Below are 23,959 nucleotides of genomic sequence, written 5' to 3' on the forward strand. Positions count from 1 at the left end.
GACTGCTTATTTACCATGTCTTGGAGAAGTTTAACTGATGAAAGCAATCACTATAACAAGGAGACCTAAATAGCCCAGAAATTGCCGTAGCCAGCAAGGATTTTATTTGCTTGGCTAGTGGATCCTTTTAGAGAGTGTGCTTATTGGCGAAATGTTATGAGGAGAATGAGCGAAGATTATGTGTAGCAGTCTCACAGAACAGTGAACAGTGAAGGGTGGAGAGAAAAACATATCTGCACGAAGTCTGGCCTGAGACCCAGCTAAGGCTGATCATTGAAATAATGTTAGTAACACTGGAGGAGTGACAGTTAGATGTGAAATGGAATAGATCCATTTTCTTTGATTTAATTTACATCTTCATTACTGTTATATTTTTAATTTGACAGCTCAGAGTATGTTCTATTCCATGAAGAAGTGGGATGGCCATTCAAGAAAATGAACTTGGAAAGAATGGTTTATTGTTGTTTAGTCCTTTTAGTCATGTCTGATTTTTCGTGACTGCATTTGGGGTTTTCTTGGCAAAGATACTGAAGGCGTTTGCCATTTCCTTCTTTAGCTCATTTTACAGGTGAGGAAGCTGATGAATTAAGTCGTCTGCCCATACTTAGTATCTGAGGTTGGATTTGAACTCAGGTCTTCCTGTTTGTAGGCCCAATACTCTTATGTACAGCTGCCTGCCCCTACGGGGTACCTTAGAAGGTTTTAATTTACATTTCTCTAGTCAAGATTGATTTAGAGCATTTTTTAATATTACTATAGATAGCTTTTATTTCTTTAGAAAACTGCCTGTTCATATCCTTGGACCATTTTTCGGTTGGGAAATGGCTCTTATTTTTTAAAATTTGACTCTGTTCCCTCTATGTTTGAGAGATGAGGCTTTTATCAGGAAAAATTTGTGATTTTTCCTCCCCAGTTTCTTTGCTTTCCTTCTAATCTTGAGTGCATTTGTTTTCTTTGTGCAAAACTGTTTTAATTTTATATAAAAAAATGATCTGTTTTACTTTCTGCAGCCCTTTCAATCTGTTGTTTGGTCATAAATTCTTTCCTTATTCATGGATCTGATAGGTAAAAATTTTCCATGCTCACCTAATTTGCTCATGATGTCACCATTTATGTCTAAACCATGTACCCATTTTGGCCTTATCTTGGTACACATCGTGAGATGTATTCTCACATTGTGAAAAGCTATATCTAGTTTCTGCCAAACTGCTTTCCAGTTTTCTCAGCAATTTTTGTCAGTTAGTGGATCTTTGGGTTTATCGAACACTACATTACAATGGTCGTTTCCTACTACGCATTGTGTACCTATCTGTTGCACTCAACCACCACTCTGTTTCTTAGCCAGTACCAGATTGTTTCCATGACTACCACTTTGCAATTGAGTTTGAAAGCCGGTGCTACTGGGCTGCCTTCCTTAACATTTTGTTCATTGATTCCCTTGATAATTGATGTTTTGTTCTTCTAGATGAATTTTGTTACCGTTTTTTTCTGGCTCTATCAAATAATTTTTTTTGATTGGTAAGGTACTGGATAATTAATTTAGGTAGATTTATCATTTTTATTATATTGGCTTGGCCTACCCATGCATTTAACATTTTTCCAGTTAGTTAGATCTGTTTGTATTTGTGTGGAAAGTGTTTTGTAATGGTGCTCCTAAAATTCCTGGGAGTTCTTGGCAGCCAGAAGCCCAAGTATTTTATGTTGCTTGTGGTTATTTTAAATAGAATTTTTCTTTTTATCTTTTCCTGCTTGGTTTTGCTAGTAATATATAGAAATGCTGCATGTATTTTATATCCTGCAACTTTGCTAGATTTGTGAATTGTTTCAATTTGTTTTTTAGTAGATTCTCTCAAGTTAAGTATACCATTATCTGCAAAAAGAAATAGTTTTATTTCTTCATTGACTATTCTTATTCCTGCAATTTCTTTTTCTTGTCTTATTTTTATAGCTAGCATTTCTAGCACAGTATTGAATAATGTGATAATGGACATCCCTGTTTCACCCCTTATCTTCTTGAAAAGGCTTGTATTTTATTCTCATTACAGATAATGTTTGCTCTTGAGTTTAGAAAAATATTACTTGTCATTTTAAGAAAAGTTTTATTTATTTCTGTGTTTTCCAGTGTTTTTAATAGGAATGAGTGTTGTATTTTGTTGAGTTTTTTGCATCTGCTGATATAATCACAGTCATTTGATTTTTGTTGCGTTTGTTATTGATGTAGTCAGTTACTTTAATTTCATCTTAATTGGTTACACATTCATCCTTTTCATTTTTGCTACTGAAAAGAAACCAGATTCACCAGTGACTTATTTCAGTGTTTTGTTGTTGCTGTTTTACATTAAATTTTATTAATCTCCTTTGATTTTTCAGGATTTCTATTTTGTGGATTTTTAATTTGTTCTTTTTCTAGTCTTCTACTTGCATATCTAGTCCATTTCATTTTATTTAGTAGTTTAGTTTTTTAAACTTGCAGTTTTATTAATTTCTTCTTTGATTTTCACGATTTCTATTTTGTTGTTTAATTAAATATTTTTAATTTGTTTTTTTAGTAGCATATCCACTTCACTGATTTCCTTTTTCTCTCTTTTATTGATTTAAGCACTTAGAGATATAAATTTTCTCTTAAATAGTGCTTTGGCTGCATCCCAGAAATTTTGGTATATTGTCTTATTGTTACCATTATCTTTAATTAAATGATTGATTGTTTCTGGATTTGTTCTTTGATCTATTCATTCTTTAAGGTTAGATAATTTAGTTTCCAACTTTTAATTTGACTTCAAAGACCCTTTATTGAATGCATTTTTTATTGCATGATTGATGTTCTGAAATGGGGTGCATTGAATATTTGTTTTCCTATATTTGTTAATGAAGTTTTTATGCCCTAATACGTGGTCAGTTTTCGTGGTGCCATGTAGAACTATGAAAATGGTATACTCCTTTTTATTCTGATCCAGTCTTTCCCACCTAATTTTTCTAAAATTATATTTATCTCCCTAATTTCCTTCTTATTTATTTTGTGGTTAGATTTATCCAGGTCTGAGAAGAGTAAAGTGAGGTCCCTCACTAGTGTAGTTTTACTGTGTTTCCTCTTGTGTTTCATTTAATTTCAGTTTTAAGAATTTGAATGCTGTGCCATTTGGTGTTTATACGTTTAATATTGATTTCATTTTCTATGCTACCTTTTAGCAAAATATAGTTTCCTTGATTGGCCCAGGATGCAATGGGAGACCTTGGCCCCTTTAGGCCAAGGTCTATTCAGGTACAAAGTCTCCCAATGCATCCTGGGTCATCTCCAGTCATCCTGATGAATATCTGGTCACTAGATTCAGATGGCTCTGGAGGAGAAGTGAGGCTGGTGACCTGCACAGCCCTCCCTCACTCAAAATAAAGTCAGGTGCAAGTCATGTCATCATTTCTATGATAGCATGGTCTTCTTCAGCAACGAAGGATGAACATAACAACAGCAGCATTTCCCTGATTAGTATGTATTTTAATGAGGTGTAATTTTCCTTTTGCTTTGAGGTCATGGCTACTGCTCCAGCCTTTTTTACTTTAGTTGAAGTATCATAGATTCTGCTCCAGCCTCTTATTTTAGCTTTGTGTCTTTCTGTTACAAGTGTGTCTCTCCCAAACAACTCATATTGAATTCTGGTTCCTAAGCCATTTTGCCCTTTGCTTCTGTTTTGTGCATAAACTCATCTCATGCACGTTCACAGTCAGGATTGATTACTGTTTATTTCCCTCCATCCTCTTGTCTTTATGCTTTTCTGTCTTCACCCTTTCACCCTCTTCTTGCTTCTGTTCTTCCCTCTTTGAACCAGTTCAGATGAGAGTGAGGTTCAAGTCTTGTTTGTGTCTCTCTAGTTATTCTCCCCATTCTGTCCCCTTGCATGACTCTTGTGAGATAATGCTCCTTATTCTTCCTTTCCCTTCCTTCTTTTCCCAGCACATCTTTCTTTCTCACCCATCCATTTTTCTTTTGAGTCCATCCCAACATATTAGATTCACACTTAGCCTTCAGTTTAAGTAGGCTCCTAAACTCCCTTAGTTGTCTTAGGCTCTAGATGTGTCCCCTTCATTTTCGGTAATGTAAACCATTTAACCTTGTTAAATTCCTTAGAATTTCTCGCTCATGTTTACCTTTTTATATTTCTCTTGAAACTTTTGTTTTATCAAATTTTCTCTCCAGCTCTAATTGTTTTCATCAGGAATGCAATCCTCTGTTTCATTCAAGTCTGTTCCTCTCTTCCCTTTCCGCCTTTCATTGTGTGATAATGCTCAGTTTTGCCAGGTAGTTTTTGGTTCTTTTTTTATATTTATCCTAGCTCCTTTGCCTTCTGGAATACCATATTCTAAACCCTCTGCTCCCTAAGTCTTGTTATCCTCTCTGTGGTGTTTAAATTCTTTTTCTTCCCTGCTGCTTTCTGTATTTTCTCCTTGACCCTAGAAGCTTTAAAATTTGGCTGTGATGTTCCTGGGCATTTTCATTTTGTGATCTCTTTTAGGAGGTGTTCTTTAGTTATAAGGTATCTTGGCTGTTTTCCTTTATAATTTCTTGATATGTGAGGTCTAGGCTCTTTTTTTGATCATGACTTTCAGATAGTCCAATGATTTTAAAATTATCTCTCCATGATCTATTTTCCGGGTTAGTCTTTTTCCTATGAGATGTTTGATATGTTCTTTTGATTTTGTTTTATTTTTTCTTATATCTCGTAGAGGCATTAGCTTTTACTTCACCAGTTCTGATTTTTAAGAAATTATTTTCTTCAGTGAGGTTTTGTTCTTCTTTTGCCATTTGGCCAATTGAGATTTTTAAGAGGTTTTCTTTAGTAGTTTTTTGTGCCTGTTTTACTGTTTGGCCAATTTTGAATTTTAAAGAGATATTTTCTTCAAAAATTTTTGAGCCTCCTATATCAAGCTGTTAATTCTCTTTTCATAATTTTCTTGTATTACTCCCATTTCTTTTCCCCAAATTTTCTTTATCATTATTTGATTTTCAAAATCATTTTTTTCTCATTTTTAAATCCCTTTAGTTCTCTAGGAATTCTTGTTGGGTTTGTTTCCAATCTGCAGTTTTTTCTTTGAGGCTTTACATTTAGTTTTTTTTTTTTTCCAATTCATTGTCTCATGAATTTGTGTTTTGATTTTCTCTGTCACTATAGTAACTTTTTATTGGTTGGGTTCCTTTTTTATTTTTCATTTTCCCAGTCTGTTTCTCAGCTTTACATTTTATGTTAGAGTTGGGCTCTGCTTACCTCTGCTGATGGGTGGTGATGGTGGTGTGTGGTTTGTGGTGTGTGTGTGCGTGCGTGCGTGTGTGTGCCTGCGTGCGTGCGTGTGTGTATGTATGTGACTGTTCTGAGGTTCAGGCTTTTATGTCCTGCTATTTCACAGCTAGTTCTGGGGGACTGTGAGTTTTTGGTGCTTCCAAAGTGGTGTAATGTAGGGAGAGGTCTGATCACTGCTCTCCTGGTCTGTGTTCTGGTCCTTACCCATATAAAGCACTCCTTGCTTGTGACCACAACTCCACACCCAGGTATGGCCCCTGCTCTCCTGGGACCACAAACACCCCTCTCTTCCTTTGGAACTGCAACCCAGAATTGGAAAATGGGCAGTAGAGTTTGCAAATGGTTTCTGGTCTTCTACCCAGTAATAGTAATAAACAAGTAATCTCTTGTAATATCTTTCTGACTAGATGTTTAATCTACTTAGTGTCTCTGGGAATCAAGCACTCCCAATATTTCCCATTGCTGCTGCCACCACAATAGGTGTCACTTCTGCCTTTAAAATATATATATTTTCATACACACACACCTATATTCAGTTTTCAACATTCACTTCCACAAAAATTTGAATTCCAAATTTTCTCCCCATGTCTCCTCAACCCCCACCCCAGGATAGCATGTACGCCATCCACCCCTTCCTTTAGTCTGTCCTTTCTTCTATCACCCCCTACTTCTTCTGTCTCCCTCCCCTCTATTTCTCTGTAGGGCAAAAATGATTTCTATACCCCAGTGTCTGTACATCTTATTTACCAGTTGCATGCAAAAATGATATTTAATACTCATTTTTAAAGCTTTGAGTTCCATATTCTCTTCCTTCCTCCCTCCCCACCCACCCTCATTGAGAAAGTAAGCAATTCAATATAGGTCATACATGTGTAGCCATGCAAAATACTTCCATAATAGTTATGTTGCAAAAGACTAACTACATTACCGTCTGTCTTCCTGCTCTCCATTTATTCCATTCTTTCCCTTGACTTGTCCCCCCACAATGCTTCCGATTGTCCTTTTCCTCAATTTGCTGTCCCTTCTATTATCTTCCCTCTCCTATCTCCTTCTCCTTCTTGCAGTGTAAAATAGATTAGATTTCTGTACCCAACTGAGTGTGTTATTCCCTCCTTAAGCCAAATTCCATGAGAGTAAGGCTCACTTATTCCCTTTCATCTCTGCCCTCTTCCCCTCCATTGTAAAAGCTCTTTCTTGCCTCTTTTTTGTGAGATGATTTACTATATTCTAGCTTTCTCTTTCTCTTACTCCTAGTAAGGAGGCAGTAAATTTTATTTTTTAGGTATTCCTTCATGTTCAACTCACCCTGCGCCCTCTATGTGTGTGTGTATGGATGTGTGTGTATATATGTATATTTTCTCTAACTGCTCTAGTACTGAAAAAGATCTCATGAATTACAAATATCATCTTTCCATGTAGGAACGTAAACAGTTCAACTTCAATGAGTTCCTTATGGCTTCTCTTTCTTGTTTACATTTTCCTGTTTCTTTGGATTCTTGTATTTGAAAGTCAGATTTTCTATTCAGCTCTGGTCTTTTCAACTAGAATACAATGCTTGGAAGTCCTTTATTTCATTGAAATTCCATTTTTTCCCTGAAGTATTGCACTCAGTTTTGCTGTGTAGGTGATTCTTGGTTTTAGTCCTCTGTAATATCATATTCCAAGCTCTCCAGTCCCTTAGTGTAGAAGCTGCTAAATCCTGTGTTCTCCTGATTGCATTTCCACAATACTTGAATCGTTTCTTTCTGGCTGCTTGTAATATTTTTTCCTTGACCTGGGAACTCTGGAACTTGGCTACAATATTCCTAGGAGTTTTCCTTTTGGGGTCTCTTTCAAGAGGTGATCAATGAATTTTTTCCATTTCTGTTTTACTTTCTGGTTTTAGAATACCAGGGCAGTTTTCTTTGATAATTTCTTGAAGGATGATGTCAAGGCTCTTTTTTTGATCATGGTTTTCAGGCAGACCAATAATTTTAAAATTATCTCTCTTGGATCTGTTTTCCAGGTCAGTTGTTTTTTCCAATCACATATTTCACATTGTTTTCTATTTTTTTTCATCCTTTTGGTTTTGTTTTATAATTTCTTGATTTGTTATAAAGTCATTAGCTTCCATCTTCTCCATTCTAATTTTTAAAGAACTATTTTCTTCAGTGAGCTTTTGGACTTCCTTTTCCATTTGACCAATTCTGCTTTTTAAGGTATTCTTCTCCTCATTGGCTTTTTGAACCTCTTTTGCCATTTGGGTTAGTCTATTTTTAAAGGTGTTATTTCTTTCAGCATTTTTTTAGGTCTCCTTCAGTAAGCTGTTGATTTGTTTTTCATGATTTTCTTGTATCACTTTTATTTCTCTTCCCAGTTTTTCTTCCACATCTCCTACTTGATTTTCAAAATCCTTTTTGAGCTCTTCCATGGCCTGAGACCATTGTGTATTTATTTTGGAGGTTTTGCATGCAAAAGCCTTGACTTTTATGTCTTCCTCTGATAGTATGCTTAGATCTTCTTCATCTGAAAGGATAGAAGAAAATAACTTTTCACCAAGAAAGTAACCTTCTGTAGTCTTATTTTTTTCCCCTTTTTGGGACATTTTCCCAGCCAGTTACTTGACTTTTGAATCCTTTGTCAAGAGGAGGGACCTTTAAGTTCTCAGTTCCTCCAAGGTGGCACAATCAAGGGAGAGGAGTTTACTCCTCTTCTGGCCTGTGCTGTGGTCTGGGAGCAACCACAAGCTTTTCTGCCCAGGATCTGTGAGTAGGATTCCCTCCCCAGAGCCTCCACCAGCTCCACCAAGCCGGCAGTCCTTCTTACCCTAGGACTGCTACTCAGGACTGAGACCCACATTGGCTGCTCAATTCCCCCAGGGTCTTTAGGCCAAGGGCTCCAAAAATGAACACTGTAGCCATGGCTGCTGTGGCGGCTGCCACAGCCCTGGGGCCAGAAGCCACTCCCCTCTCACCCACGTGACCTTTGAAGCTGTTTTTGGTGTTTGTGGGTTGAGAAATCTGGGAACCGCAGCTGCTGCCCGTGATTCTATGCCTGAAACCTTTTTCTGTTCTGTTTGTGCCATTCAGCGTGACCAGGGCTGGACTGGGCTGCGCTCTGCTCCTAGCCCAGTGCGATAGATGTTTCCTGTCGGCCTTCCAGGCTGTCTTGGGCTGGAAATCTCTTTCACTGTGTCATTTTGTGGCTTCTGCTGCTCTAGAATTTGTTTAATATGGGCTATGGGGGTAGAGCTAGAACAGGTCCATCCTTCTACTCCGCCATCTTGGCTCGCCCTGACAGTCTGCTTTTAGAACCAAGTTTTAACACAGATTTCTCTGCCTTTAAACATTTTATGTTTGCAGTAGTTAAAATTAGCAGTGACCTGTCAGAATGAACACCTGAAGTATAGATACACACACATATGTGATGAAAAGATTTCCCATCCCTTGGTGTGAAAATGCTTTCTGTGGTCAGGTGAACGCTTGATGATGCTGCACTTTGTTATGGCCTGGACCCTGACCGTAGCACTCTAAATATTTGGGAGTCTGCTGGACTGCAGCTTCTTGTTGGAACTTGTTGAATACATCAGAAGAAGGCCAGGAAGTCACTTCTAGTCATATGTCTACTGGAGTTGAGCAGGTTTTTGAAGATATTTTTATTTTACAATGCATTTCCTAAGGTTGCTGTCCAGGTTTACAACTTTGTGCTACGTTAGGGTTGAGGTGCGCCACGTGGCCCTAAAGCAGCAGCATTGTGGCACAAGGCAGCCCACCACTTTGGGCCCTCACTGTCGAGATCATGTAAGCAAAATAATCGCTTTTCATTTGTGCTGCTGCTTTATTTTATTAAAGAGATAAATTTCTAGCAGGAATAAAAGAGTTTAAACTAATGTCAAGAGGTCAAAAGTAGAAAAAACGATACTGAGGCGGACTGAAAAGAAACCCTGGACTCCTGGAGCTGTATGTTCAATACAAAACACTTCTTTATATTTTTTGAGAACAGGGACTATTCACCTGGTGCCTAAGGCAGTGCCTTGCTCATAACATGTGCTTAGTAAGTGTTTGTTGAGTCTCATTGAATAATAAATGGAACCTTTGTGCTATAAAATCTTCAGGAATGAGGAAATATCGTATTGACTCCAGAAAACAAATCTGGGAGAACTTCACCCATACGTTCAGACTCTCATTCTGCTTGTAGAAATGAGGCAGACTGAACAGGACACAGAACCTGTTCTTGCTTGGTGACAACAGAACCTGTAGACTAGATTAGAGAAGCACATGTTAGTCATCAATGTTCTAAATGGGAGATTTTCTTTTCTTGAAAAAGTGTATTTTTATTGATATGTTTTTTAATACCCCCCAATTTTTTGATGTATTCTTCTTTCCTCTGCCCAGCTGAGGAAATCCTCTGTTCCTTTTCCCCCTTTTTTTTTGTTTCTGCAGTTTACCTCTCCATTTTCCAATCCCCTAATTTGATCATACACATGCCCTACAGAATGCTGACTGTCATCATTACTGTCTGTGGGTCGTTGTGGTCTGTTTGGGTCACCCTTTCTGCTGCTTCTCCCTACCATGCTCTCATCCTTATTTACTCCTGCCCGTCTTCATATTCCTTTTCTCTGCAGTGTAGCCTTTGAGTGGCAGTGAGTTGGTAATGGACAAAGAACTGACCAAATGAATGAGCAAAATCTGCATTTTAACCTCTGACACATACTGGCTGTGTGACTTCAGGCAAGTCAGTTAGCCTCTTGGTGCCTCAGGCAGTGCTCTAAAACGAAAAGTGGATGACCCATTGCAGTTTTGTATTGCTGGCAGGAGTTTCCTCACTGGAGAGCTCACCATACTCTTGAAATTACATGATTGGGTGGTTTTGGAGGAGGCTGTAACCTCTGCCTTTAGGGAGACGTAGAAGCTGATGGAGCACTAGAATTTAGGAGCTCCGAGTCAGTTGTTCACACGAAGTCTGGCACCATTATGAAGAGCCCTCAGAGGGGCAAACTGGGCTAAGTCAGAAAAACAGAATGTGTCAGTATGGGAATCAGGCCTGGGTGAGATAGGGATACCAGTCATCAGAAGAAAGAAAAACAGATGACACTGTCTCCCCTTCATTCTGATTCTTTTAGCCATTAACTAAAATCTAGCTTTTCCCTGACGAGTCCACATTTTTGGCAGCACACTTCAATTCTAGCTCCTCTTTCCTATTCCTCACATCTCACATGAGCCTGGAAAAGCTGGCATAGTCCTTGCTTCTCATTCCTGCCTCCAGATTCTCGTTCTGCCATGCTTCTTCCAACAGCTGTTACCTGCCAGCACATAGGTCATTTTTCTACCTTTTTCAGTGGCTTTGATGCTTAGTCTTTTTTTCTCTCCTATTTCCTTGGGGGGCTTCAATATCGAAATTGCTGATTCTTTTAACATTTTATGGTTCCTGGAATTCGTGGTCCACTTTACCTTCACTCTACTGTTACCCACTGGACTGGTCCCATTTTAGACTCATCATACCTGAAACTATCCCTTTTACAAAAATCAGTAAGCAAAAATCTGCTTTCTCTTTTACCCCCAAAGTTGAAGAAGAGAGAACAAGAGAAGCCCTCTTATCAATTGGGGAATGGCTGAATAAATTATGGTATATGAATGTAATGGAGTACTATTGTGCCATAAGAAATGATGAACAAGAAGACTTCAGAGAGGCCTGGAAGGACTTATATAACCTGATGCTGAGTGAAAGGAGCAGAACCAGGAGAACTTTATGCACAGCAACAACCACAGTGTGTGAGAGTTTTTTCTGGTAGACTTAGATTTTTGTAATAACACAAGAACTTCTGAAAAAAAAAAAAAATCCCAATGGTGGACCTCAAGGCAAAATGCCTTCCACACTCAGAGAGAGAAATATGGAAGTCACTCACATAATGTAGCAGATCATGTTTGTGTATGTGTATCTGTTTGTGTATCATGTTCTGATTTGTTATACGGATTCTTTCATTTATCTTAGTCTGACTACATAGCATGACTATAGTGAAAATATACTCAATAGGAAAGTATATGTAGAATCTATACAGAATTGTATGCAGTCGTGGGGAGGGAGGGAGGTAGTGAGGGGGGGTGGGGAGGGATAAAATCGCAATTGTATGGCAGTGATTGTTAAACGTTAAAAAAATAAAAATAAAAAAAAATAAAAAATAAAAAATAAAAAAAAAAGAGAAGCCCTCTTACACACACTTACAGTCAAATAAAACACACGTCTGCATCGTTCATGTCTGTGCTTTTATCTCTCTGTAAGGAGGTGAGTAGTATATTCCATCATCTCTGAAATCATCTCTTCATAATTTCTTGTAGCACCATAGGACACTGTCAGATTTATATGTGATATCACAGTGTCACCATCGCATTTATATTTCATAACTTGTTGAATCCTTCCCTAATTCATGGGCCCACCCTTGGGGGCCACCACAAAAAGAACTATGAATATATATATTTTTTATATCCCTAGAGTTTGTTTATCAAATGAGCTAATATTTGTCAAGCCCTTAATGTAGTGCTTGGGATATGTAGTGGGTCCTTAAGAGATGCTTGTTCCCTTTCCTTTCCCTCTCCTTTTTCTTAGGAATAATTCCTGCCAATATCCATTCTCCCTCTAATTCCTCCTCCCTTTCTCCCCTTCCCTCCTATTTCCCCCTTGAGTAATGTATATTTCTATACCCAATTATGGATGTATGTGTGTGCATTCTTCCCTCTGACCAGTTGAGATGAGAGTTAGATTCACCGTTTCCTCTTTATTTCTGTAGATTTCTACTTGTGCACCGGGATTATGTGAGATGATTTTGCTTAACTTTTCTCTCCCTTTCCTCCCTTACTATATTCCTCTTTCTCTTTCTTTTCCATTCTTTTAAAATCATCAAGCTATAATAGAAATAATGTTTCATTAGAATTCTTCTATAAAACCCAATGGTGATAGAGTTCTGAGGGTTTACTTATTTTATCTCCTCATCTTAGATTGTAAGCATTTTTGTTTTGTCATTGGGAAGTTATAATTATTTGTTCATGTTTCTCTTTTTATGTTTCTCTTAACTCTTGTGTTTGAATTTCAAAGGAATGTTTGGTCTTTTCATTAGGATTGCTTGGAAGTCCTCTTTTATTAAAAGTTCGTTTTTCTCACTATAGAATGATAGTTTTTCTAGTAAGTTATTCTTGTTTATAAGCCTTTTGGAATATCATATTTCCAAACTTTCCATTTCTTTTGAGTGGTGACTCAAATTCCTCTTTTCTGCATGCTTGCATTATTTTTTCTTTTATGTGAGAGCTCTAAGTTTTGGCTATAATGTTCCTGAGAGTTTTCCTTTGGGTTTTTTTCAGGAGGTGATGGGTGGATTCTTTCTACTTTTATTTTGTCCTATGGTTCTAAGAAATTTGGATAGTTTCTTTTATAGATTTTCTTGAAACATTTTTTGTTTCTTTTTTTGGTCATGGTTTTCAGGAAGTCTAATAATTTGTTTTAAAAAAATTACACACACACATACACAGATATATATTTCAACAAGCAGAAATCTGCCTTCTCACCCTTCCACACCAACTCTTTCCCCCTGCTTGAGGTCTAAAGGGAAAATTACATATAGTTAATCAAAACAAATTTCCATATTGGCCGCATCAGAAAAAATCATCTCATTTTGTTGCCTCTCAAGAGGTAAGTAGCATGTTTTCTCCTTAGTCCAGTGACTTCTCAAATTCTCTGTCCTGGATCTGCTTTTCAAGTCATTTTTTTTTGGCCATTCGATACCTTACATTTTCTTCTTTTTTTCAGTCTTTTGACTTTATTTTAATATTCCTTGTCTCATGGAGACGTTAGCTTCCATGTGGTAGATGATTTCTTAGATCCTAACTAAAATATTCTGATTTTTGATCCCTCCATTCTTTCTCATTCTCCCATGTCATCCATGTTATTCTGGTCCGACTTTCTTCTTTGGGCCAGCTTGATTAAATTGTCAGCCAGTTCAACAAGCCTTGAGCTGATAGGCCCTTAGCTCTTCCACCGTTTCTTCCCCATCAATGCTTAGCTCTCCTTCCGTTTTTTTGCCTCTTCTGTTCCTGTTCTCTAGTAAGTGAAACCTTCGGGAAGAAAGCATCCGGACTTATGGACTGCATTCCCTGAATGTGTGTTCTGTTTAGTCTGTATTGGACCCTTGCTGCTGAGTAACAGGCCTTTTATCCATCCCATATTGATCATGACTTGGACTGCAGTGACTCTTCTAAAACTTCTCATTTCCCCTTAAGCCTTCAATTCCAATCTTTCTTTCCCCTCTCAAGAAATAACCTCATCTTTTTTTAAATTCATTTAAATTCAGGAGATTGCACCCCTCCCCCACCAAGGCCCCTAATCCATACTTCTTCTCAATTGCCCTTTTACTCTGGAGGGCAGGCTTGTACAATATCCTCGGTATTGTTCTCAGTTCTTTACTTGCACTCCGTGTATCCAGTCTGTTGGCAAAGTGTGTTGTTGCTGCCTTTATAACATGTCCTTATAACGTGTCCTTTGTTAACTCACCTAGTGCCTACAGACCTTCACCACATTTTCTTTCCTAGATTATTGGAATAGCCCTCCAGGTGGTTTCCCTACTTGAAGTCTTTTCCCCATTCCATTTCATCCTCCACTCAGCTGCCAGTGATTTCATAAGGTGCTGATCTCATGATGTTATCCCCCTCCTCCCTCATTAAACTTCAGTGACCCCCATTTGACTTGTAGGTTCAAATAAAAAATCTCTGGTGCTTACAGCATTTCAGAGTCTGATGTTTTCTTACCTTTCCAGTCTTCTACTACATTTTGTTCTTTACTCTTATGATCTATTTATACTGCCCTACCTTGTGTATACACCAATCCCTGTGCTTTTGTACTGCTCTCCCCCACACCTGCAGTGCCTTCCTTCCTTACCATCGCCTCCTTGCTGCTGACTTCCTTCAAGATTCAGCCTTCCCTCGGAGATTACCTTCTATCTTGTGTATATCTTGTATGTGCATAATTATTTTCTTATTCTCTCCCTCATTATAATGAGCTCCTTGAGAGCAGAGAAGACATTTTTGCCTTTATTTTTATTCACAGAACTTAGAGTGCCTGATACACAGTAAACCACTTTAAAAACCTGTTTGACCAACTGGCGACATAGTACAGTGAAGAGGACCTGATCTACTTACTAGCTATTTAACGGCTTTGACAAGTAATTTAATGCTTACAGACCTCTGTTTCCTCATCTGTAAAACGAGGGTGTTTGGACTAGATGACCTCTGCATCCCCATCGATTTGAAGTAATGCTATGATCTATAATCTCATGGCATGATCCTACTCCTCGCTTCTCTGTCCTTATTCATGTTTTCACTTCTCCATGCCCAAGGATTTATTCTTCTTTAGCTTTAGCTGAAGCTCAGTCCTTTGTGTGTGGCCTTGGTTCGTTGTGTCCCACGTCTTCTCTTATCTCATTCCGTTGTGCCATCACTCTCTTTCCTTTGTCCTGTTCAGTCTCCCATCCTGCAGTCCCTCAAGCTGTTCTCTTGTCTCTTCTTTCTTCCTTTCATTACTAAATAGCAAGAAGAGAAGTCTGCAGTGGCTCCTGCTATAGCCTGTTTGTATTCCCACCTCTCCATTGAAACTTCTGTCTTAAGGTTCCCCCCTGCAGTCCTCATCTTTTCCCTCCCTCTCGCATTTTGACTGATTGGTTCTTTACCTGTTCCATCTTGATGCTTTCCATTCCTGATGTTTCGGTAGCACTTCCTTCTTCTGCTTTTGCTCGCACCTTTTTTGACTATTTCTTCATCTCCTGCCCCATCCTCCTGCCCTGTAAGAGAAGTTTCCACTCTTCTTTCTTTCTCTGAATTTTCATCCATTCTCATATCGATGTTTTTTATCTGTACACAGATGACTGTCAGATCTCTGACCTCTCCCTAGAATTCCAGTGCTGCATTCACAAAGCTGTCCGTTGCTTCTCCCTGTCTGTCCCTTCCTCTGTTCGTCTCAGTTTTTTGTTCAATTAGCAAGCGTTTATTTTCTCTCCTAAACAGCAACCAAAAAAATCATCATGGCAAATATTTGTAGTCAAGGAAAGCAGATTGTCTTGTTGGCCATGACCAGAAACATGTCGCATTCTGTATTTTGAGCCTTCACCTCTTTAGGCAGGAGGTGAATAACATGCTTCACATTTATTTCTTTTGAATTGCATTCATCAGAGTTCTCAAGTCTTGGGAAGCTGTTTTTTTTAAAGTAATGTTGTTACTGTGTAAATTGTCCTCTTAGTCCTTATTTGATTCTGTAGCGGTAAATTCGAGTTTTTACAGATTTCTCTGAAACTGCCCATTTCACCGTTTCTTACGGTGCAGTCGTTTTCTGGAACATTTGTTTGCGTATTTGTGTAACACTTCCCAGGGGGAGGATGCCTTGTTGGCTTCTAGTGTTTGCTGCTCTGGACAGAGCTGCCGTTGTAGGCCTTTGCCTGTTTCTTTGATCTCTTTGGGCTTATAGGCCTTACGTATCCCTGGTTCAAAGCACATGCTCAGCTTATTGATTGTTGGGGCATAGTTCCAAAGTGTTCTCTGGAATATCTGGACCAATTCACAGCTCTTCCGTCAGTGCATTAGTTTGCTTGTTTTCCTGTAGTCCCTTCAATAATGAATTAATGAAATAATCTGTCTTCTGCCAATTTGATGGGTGTTATATGGAACCTTAGAGTTTCTTTAATTCAGAGGTGCCATATTTGTAACTTGTAGACTGCTTAGTCCTTAGTGAGGCGGTGACCAAATTAAAACATACTTGGGAAATGTTTAACAAAGTAAAAGTACTGTACAATATAGATGATGCCAATTTATGATTTTCTAAATCACAATGTGGCCCGTAAGGATCCTACTTGACACCACTGCTTAATTCAAATTTTGCTTGTGGTTGTTATGGCCTAGATTTCTTCATTTGATAACTTTGTCGTTTCTGACCATTTTGGCTCTTGTTCTTACAGATTTGAATCAGTCCCATATATATGTTAGAAATGAGACTTGTATCAGAGAAACTTTCTGCAAAGATTTTTTTCCCTAGTTATACTTGGTTCTCTTGTAACTTTAACTGCATTGGTTTTCTTTACATAAAAACTTTAAAGTTTTCGTGGAGTAAAGTTGTCTCTTCAGTCTTCTGTGATATCACCTCTCCATCCTTGTTTGATCGTGCACGAACTTTTCCCATCACCATAAATCTGAAAGTTAATTTCTTCTTTGCTTGTCTAATTTGTTATGTCATTGGTGGTGTATAAGCCATGTTCATTTGGACTAGTGTGAGACTCTATGGTGTGAGGTGGAGGCCAGTGCCTAATTTTTGTTAGACGACTTTGTATTTTTCATGGCAGTTTTGTCAGATAGTAAATCTTTACCCTGTTAGTTGGCGTCTTGGAGCTTTTCAAACACTCTACCACCGTTTATTTGCTTCTGTATGTTAAGTATCTAATTTGTTCTAAGAATCAAGATCTCTTTTTTAAGCTAGTACCAAATTACTTAGATGACCCTGTCTTTGTAGTATAATTCAAGGTGTGGTACTATTAACTGTCTTTTTTTTCTCAATTTTTTTTTCATAATTTCTCCTGAGATTCTTTTTGTTGTTGTTGTTTGTTTTTTAATTTAATTAATTTCTTTTCAGTGTTCATCAATCACTTCCTTAAGATTTAAATTTTCTCTCCCTCCCTCCCCCGACCTGAGACGACTTGCAGTGTTATGTGGGCTCTACACATACATTCTTATTAAACACATTTTCGCATTAGTCATGTTGCACAGAAGAATTAAAACGAATGGGAGAAACTATGAGAAAAACCAAACCAAAACAAAACATCACACGAGAAGATAGTCTGCTTCATTCTGTGTTCCTATTCCACAGTTCTTCCTCTGGATGTGGATGGCCTTTGCCTCAAGAGTCCTTCGGGAGTGTTTTAGGTCCTTGCATTCTCTTGAGAGTCCTGGCCTTTGTTTTCTTTCCCTAGCTCTGTAAAGTACTTCTCTGGTAGTTTGGTTGATACTGTCACTTCATAGAAGTTTAGCTTTTCATTCATCTCTGACTCTTCCTTCTCGTCCCCATATCTGATCACTCGCCACAGCCTTTTAATTATACCTTCTTTTCTCAGTGTAGCCCATGCCTGCCTTCCCTGCCTAGCAGTTTATCCCTTGTAACAATGGATAAAAAGGAAAAGGAAAAAAGGCAGCTCAAAACCAACCAGGAAACCATAGTTGGTACTATATGCGGTGTTTCTGCGGTTCCCCACCCACGCAAGAAGAAAGGGAGCCACGTTTTCTTACCTGTTCTCCAGGGTCAGGCTACGCAGTCGTTCTAATGACAGTGTTCCGGGCTTTTTTTGATTCTTTCCATTTATATTATTGTGGTCATTATGTGTAAGGTTTCCTGGTCCTGTTACTTTGATTTCTGTCAGTTCATGTAAGTCTTCTCCATTTCTGTATTTTTTATTATGTAATATTCCATTACATTCATGTACCATAATTGTTTTTAGCCATTCTCCAGTCAGTGGGGATCTATGTTGTTTTCATTTCTTTGCCACCACAAAAAGGGCTTCAATGAATATTTTGCTGTGTATGGGACCTTTCTTTAACCTCCTTAGGGGAATACACACACACACACACACAAGTGTGTGTGTGTGTGTGTGTGTGTGTTTATGTATATGTGCGTGTATATGTGTGCTTAAAATATATATGTATGCCCCAAGGAGGTTAAAGACAAAAGAAAGGGGTGTGTGTGTGTGTGTGTGTGTGTGTGTGTGTGTGTGTGAGAGAGAGAGAGAGAGAAAGAGAGAGAGAGAGACAGACACACAGACACAGACACAGACACAGAGACACAGAGAGATTTCTGGGCCAAAGATTTGTCAGGAAATTGGGAATTTAGAAGAGGAGAATTCAGGAAGTGAACAGGTGGCTATTAATGTTAGAGAAGAGGATTGAGCTGTTTGCATCTTAACTAAAGGTAGATCTCCTAAGGACTAGAAAGAATATACTTGTGTGGAGATTTGCTCATTTGAGAACAGTGTACAGATATACCCACTGAATAGGATACGATAGAGAATGATAGATGTGGCATAGAAATACAGATAACAGTGGAGGGGACTGCAAAACAAATGAAAAGAAAGACTGGATTGATAATTCATGACCTCAGATATTTGTAGAACATTGTGCAGGGTGTGGAAAATAATAAAATTGAGATCTTAACACCAGTAAATAAACACAGTCTTATAGATATAATCTAGATTTAGTTATAGGATATAACATATTTGGGGGAAAAAGTTAACTAGGCTGGACAGTAAGTTAGCAGTACCTCAGCTTCACAGAGGAGTGGCATTTGAATTGGGCTTTCTTTATTTGCTTTACCAATAGTTTAGCTTTTCACAAGATGGAGAAAGTTCACAGGAATCTTACTCAGATTCAGATTTAGATGAGCAAGGTAGAATTGATAAATGAAGTAGAAACACTGAAAACGTTGATAGAACATAGAACATCTTAGAATTACCAGGGAGAGAACACTCAATGGAATATCATATGTAACCTAGACTTGAGGAGAATTAGATTGGAAGAAGTTTGGTGAAGATAAGTATACTGTCATGGATTGACACCCACTGAGCAAAGTCACTCAATTTAGGAGAAATAGGAAATGAAGAACAAAAATTTTTAAATAATTTTTTTCAATCCATAAAACTATTTTCTTCCTGTTCATCCCCCCACCAAAAAGACAAGAAAAAGAAGACCCTTGTAACAAAGATGCATAGTCAAACGAAACAGCTTCTCACATTTGTCACGTCTAAAAAATATATGTCTTATTCTTCTACCTGAATGCATTAGCTCTCCCGTCTTGCTTCATGGCTGGTCATTGAGCTCGTTAGAGTTTTTAAAAGGTATGTGTGAACAATCTTGATGAAGAAGATAAGGAGGAGAAGCCTCAGACAGCAGTGTGACTTATAGAGAACTTACTGATTATGGAATGAAAAGAGGGCATACCAAAAATGGAAACGAGGCTGTACAAAGGAATCGCTTAGTTCTGTAAGAACAGGGAATGCAGGCAGCTTGTCAGGAATGTTATAGAGGACTGTTATGCTTTAGGCAGGAAATTTTATTAAATGATCTATTTAGTTTCATTTTGTAACAGTAATGCTACTTTTATGCAAATTGTAAAATACTGAACGTTTTGTTGCTCTCACAGTTTAAGTGTATTTTGGAGACTCTCTCTTACTTAGACGGGATGATATTAGGTCTGTCAGTGTAATCCTCTTTGCTATGATTTTTTTGGGGGTGGGATTTTAAGATTTAAATAATTCAAGAAAAGATCAGCTTAATTTCTTTTCCCTAATATTAATCTCCTTCTATGTGCAGGACACACTGTGCTAGGTATTTCTAAAGCCAAGGCCTCTGATTTTAGTACTTGTCTTTCCTAAAAGGTGAGAATTAGTTTGGAAAAAGGAGAGAAGAGACACTTTCTAGTGTATCTTTATAACATTAAAGACTTGCTTTGAAAAAAGAGTTCTTAAAAAGTTAACAACAAATAAACCACAAACTGAAAGAAGTTAATAGTTGGTAGTTGAATAGCAGAACAGGTTATGGGGTAGTTTCTAGGATAAAGTTGCCTATACAGTCATTGCTTAAATTCATCTATATTCATCTAAGGGTTGTAAGACAATATGGTGAGGAAATGGAAATTACGAAGGAGACATGACGCCTGGGAATGGTATGACGGGAGGAGAATTTGGGGACAAGGGAGTAGAATGGTTCCCAGTCGGCCTCCTTTAAAGTTTACTCTTTTATTGCTTATTTTGTGTCTGTCTTTTTCAGAAACACCATTTCATTTCACTTTGCCTAAGGAAGATGATGTTATCCCACCATTGACCAACACAACTCCACCTTTGATTGGGCATCTTAAATTAGGTCCAAGGAGATACAGTACTCCTATTGATGAGTGATATGAAACTGACACTCTTTGAGCTAGAAACTCTGAGGTGTCATCCTTTATAAAAAGGATATCCTTAGGACCAGCGAAGAAATTGGGACTGGGTTATATCATTTATTCTTCTTGCTTCAGGAGTAAACTTTAAAGAATGTGACTGACTGCAGATCTTCATAGTCTCATTCTAGTCCCATTGAGGATCTGGTGACAGTTTCCAGTTTCTTACATTTTGATAATTTTTTTGACCTTTTAAACAATATACCATTTGTATAGTAGAAGTTGACCGTGCTTGCTTTTTCACAGAAGATAATCAAGGTGTAGAGGGGAGTCAACTACCAAAAAAAAAAATTAAACATTGCTGTAATCTTGAGGGCAGGAGACTTTGCAATCCCAAAATGTAGCAGAGGGCTGGGCACATAGTAAGTGCTTCATAAATGTTTTAGTCATTCATTGATTGAGTAAGCAGCTACCTTGTGTGGAACACTGGAGAAAAGGAAAAGTTAGAATGAGCATCGGAAAAGGAGGGAGGAGAGTTTACCAGACTGCCTGAAAAGAGAGAAAGCTCGGTTTTAGGCAGGGACATTAAAGCTCACAGATGTGTTCCTGGGCAACACCATGTGCATGTCATATTTCTGCTTGACAGGCAGGGATGGTTAGGTAGCTCGCTCCTCTTCAGCAGCGCAGTAGCGTTCTACATTAATCTATTTGTTTTCTCTAGTCAGTGCTGGGAGGTAACTGTCATGCCGTCTGGAGTTTCCTGCTACCTATGCCTGATGCTGGCAGATGTGGGTTGGCTGAGGGCTCATGCAGCATCCTAAATCCAGATGTGGAAGTGGAACTGAATCCTGTTGCTCCTCTTAAGACCAGGTGTCAATGACAGCGTGTAGTTGTGGATATTTGTGACAGGATCTCTTCTAGGTACAACAGCTTGGATCTTGCAGACCTGTGGAATTGCAGAGGCAAACGGAAGACCCTGAGAGGCTGTATTTAATGTGTGTGCTTTAGTGGGGTTTTTTTCTTCTTCCTCCTCCTTCCTTTCTTTCAGTTGTGGACAGCTATTCAGAGAGCCCCTTAGCAGCCAGTGATGTCATGGCTGAAAGTTCTGTGGGGTCCAACGATGTTACTGATGAAAGTGAAAAGGGGGATTCCAGAGCTGTCCCAGAAGTGGATGAAAAATTGAGTCTGAAAATGAAACTGGTGAGCCCTGAGACTGAGGCGAGTGAAGAGTCCTTGCAATTGAGTTTGGAAAGGAAGTTATCTTTTTATGCATATCTGGGTAAGCTATGAAAAGTTTCTGGCCCCTTTGGTATTTTGTATTATTGACCCAATTAAGCAATAATCTTGGCTATTCTTAGCACTCCCTCTTTCTTTTTAAATTTTTTCTCAGTTTTATTGATGCTTTTTGTTTTTAATATCATAATCTTCTCTTAGTACATCCTTCTCCTTTCCCTCTGAATTTGCCTTAGAACAAAAATTAAAAACAATTTTTTAAAGTTCAGCAAAACTAACCAGCACACTGATGATCTCTAACAGTATAAGGATATATCATGCAAACTCCCTTTTTTTCCTAAGCAGTGTTAACAGTAGAAAGATTAGCTAGTGTGAATTTTGGGGAGAGGTGACTTTGTGTTGGGATGAATTTCCTCATTATTGAAGCACTAGGAATGCTGTCTATAATGGTTGCATTTTCATACTTTGATTTGGGTCATTAAGTAATAGTATACTAGAAGTACTAAATATTCCTGATTATTCAATCAAAAACTCCCTAGTTATTTGATAGTGAACCTGGTATGATGGAATGTGAATAAACTAGAGCCATAATGCCCTTGTGGGATGATATGGGAACATCATAAAATTAGCATGGCATCTTTCAAGGAGAAAAGACAGTATTTTCGTTTGAGACCACAAGGGAATTGAATGAGCTGAGTGGAGTTCTAGGTCAAGAGTGAATCAGTATGGGACACATGAGGACTGAGGAATTATAGTGAGATAGAACAATTTAGGATCACTTAGTATGAGACTATAGACAGTATGAGAATAGATAGTTTGCTGCTCGTTTACCTTGTCTTACTCTTTTTGTATAGTTTCTTTTCCTTTGTTAGGATTTTTTTTAAAACTAGAAAGTATTTTCTGATTGGGATGTATGGAGATGTGGGTCCTAGGGCAAGTAGGCATTGAAGATGGGTACCAGGATAGAGTGGCATTGGCAGAAGGAGAATATTAGGTTGTTAGGGATTAGATGTGGCAAATCTCTGAACCCAAGAAGCCATATCAACCCTGTACTTTCAAAAGTCATAGGATCATAGAATTTAATAGTACCTTGGGTTAAATAATTTGCAACACAGGTAGTTAGTAGCAAAGTTGGAACTTGAACCCAGGCCCTCTGCCCCTAAACCTAGTGCTCTTTCTTGTTTGTTTTACACTGGATCAAAGGGTATACACAGTTTTTATCTTTTGGATATATTTTTCAAATTATTTTCCAGATTGACTTGACAACTTCCCAGTTCCACCAGCAGTGCATTAATTAACGTGCCTGTTCTCCCGTGACCCTTCCAGCAATTTTCCTTTTCCGTTTTTGGTTCTCTCTGCCCGTCTGAAGGGTGTGGAATAGAGCTTCCGAGCTGTTTTCACTTGCGTTTTTCTTACGCTTAGAGATTTCAGGTGATTGTTGGTAGCCTAGAGTTCTTTATTTGCAGACCTCTTATTCATAGTATTTGACCATTTATTTACTGGAAGAGGAGTCTTATTTTCTGTTTGTACCAATTTTCTCTGTAGTTTAGATGTCAGCACCTCATCAGAGATATTTGCTGCAGAGATTTTTTCCCCCAAATAGTTATTTGTTCTGATTCTGCCTGCATTGCTTTTGTTTGTTCAAAAGCCCTTTCAATTTTATACAATAACACCTCTCTCTTTTACTTTGTAATATTTCTATCCCGTGTTTGGTCAAAAACTTCCCTCCCTTCCAATTGTGAAAATGCCTTATCACTTCCTTCTCTGATGTGTTTAATATAACCTTTTCTGTGTTGGTTCTGCACCCATTTTGAGCACATTATGGAACATGGCTTGAAATCTTCAAATTCTCTCAGATTGCTTTCCATTTTTTCTAATAGTTGTAGAATATCGAGTCCTTAACCGAGTTAGCAGATGTGTTTATCGAACATGGTACTAATTACAGTGTTCAGTTTCTTCTGGATTCTAGTGCTGTTTCCACGGTATTGGGTCCTTGTAGGCACATGCCTTGAGTTGGGGATCTGTTTACCAGGGAAGTTTATAGACTTGAAAGGCAAAAGTTTTGAGGCCAAAGAAAAGGCTCTTGGTCACTCATTCCAGTTAACAGATTGGAATTGTACTGCAGTTCGTTGAAATCCAAGCCTAGGGCTGGAACCAGGGGCAAAATGATGCTCCAGGAGAGTAGATTTAGAGTCAAAGGACTTAGGCTTGAGTCCTGGCTCTGCTGCCTTCTACTCTAACGGTAAAATGAGGGAGTGAGACTAAGATAATCCCTAAGGTTCCTTCCTGCTCTTACTCTGTGCTCCCTTACATCATACAATAAAGAGGCTCCCTCAAGGAACTCACAGTCTAATAGGGGAGACAGCCTGCAAACAGATGCAATATACCGGATAAACAGGAGAGAACAGAGGGAAGGCACTGCAATGGAGAAGGGTTAGGGAAGGACGTGGAGCTTTCTGCCTTTTGTTTCTACTGTCAGAGATCATAGTCACTGGAACACAAGTTAAGTCAGTCTC

At 38.4% G+C, this 23,959-nt stretch overlaps 1 protein-coding gene across 14 annotated transcripts in view; it reads left to right on the plus strand.

Moving 5' to 3' along the window:
* LOC140513774 (TP53-binding protein 1-like) overlaps positions 1-23,959 on the plus strand; it is a 114,938-nt gene that overhangs the window by 37,350 nt on the left and 53,629 nt on the right. For 13 of the 14 annotated variants that reach the window (XR_011970345.1, XR_011970344.1, XR_011970346.1 and 10 more), the window contains exon 11: positions 21,259-21,489. The exons of the other annotated variant lie outside the window; for it this stretch is intronic. Coding sequence is in view for 10 of the 13 variants with exons in the window: in XM_072623757.1 (XP_072479858.1) it covers positions 21,259-21,489 (231 nt within the window). In the remaining 3 variants the exon portion in view is untranslated. The remainder of the gene's footprint in view (positions 1-21,258; positions 21,490-23,959) is intronic. 14 annotated transcript variants of the gene reach the window in all.

This window comes from Notamacropus eugenii, chromosome 7 (genome assembly GCF_028372415.1).
Source record: "Notamacropus eugenii isolate mMacEug1 chromosome 7, mMacEug1.pri_v2, whole genome shotgun sequence".
Lineage (NCBI taxonomy): Eukaryota > Metazoa > Chordata > Mammalia > Diprotodontia > Macropodidae > Notamacropus > Notamacropus eugenii.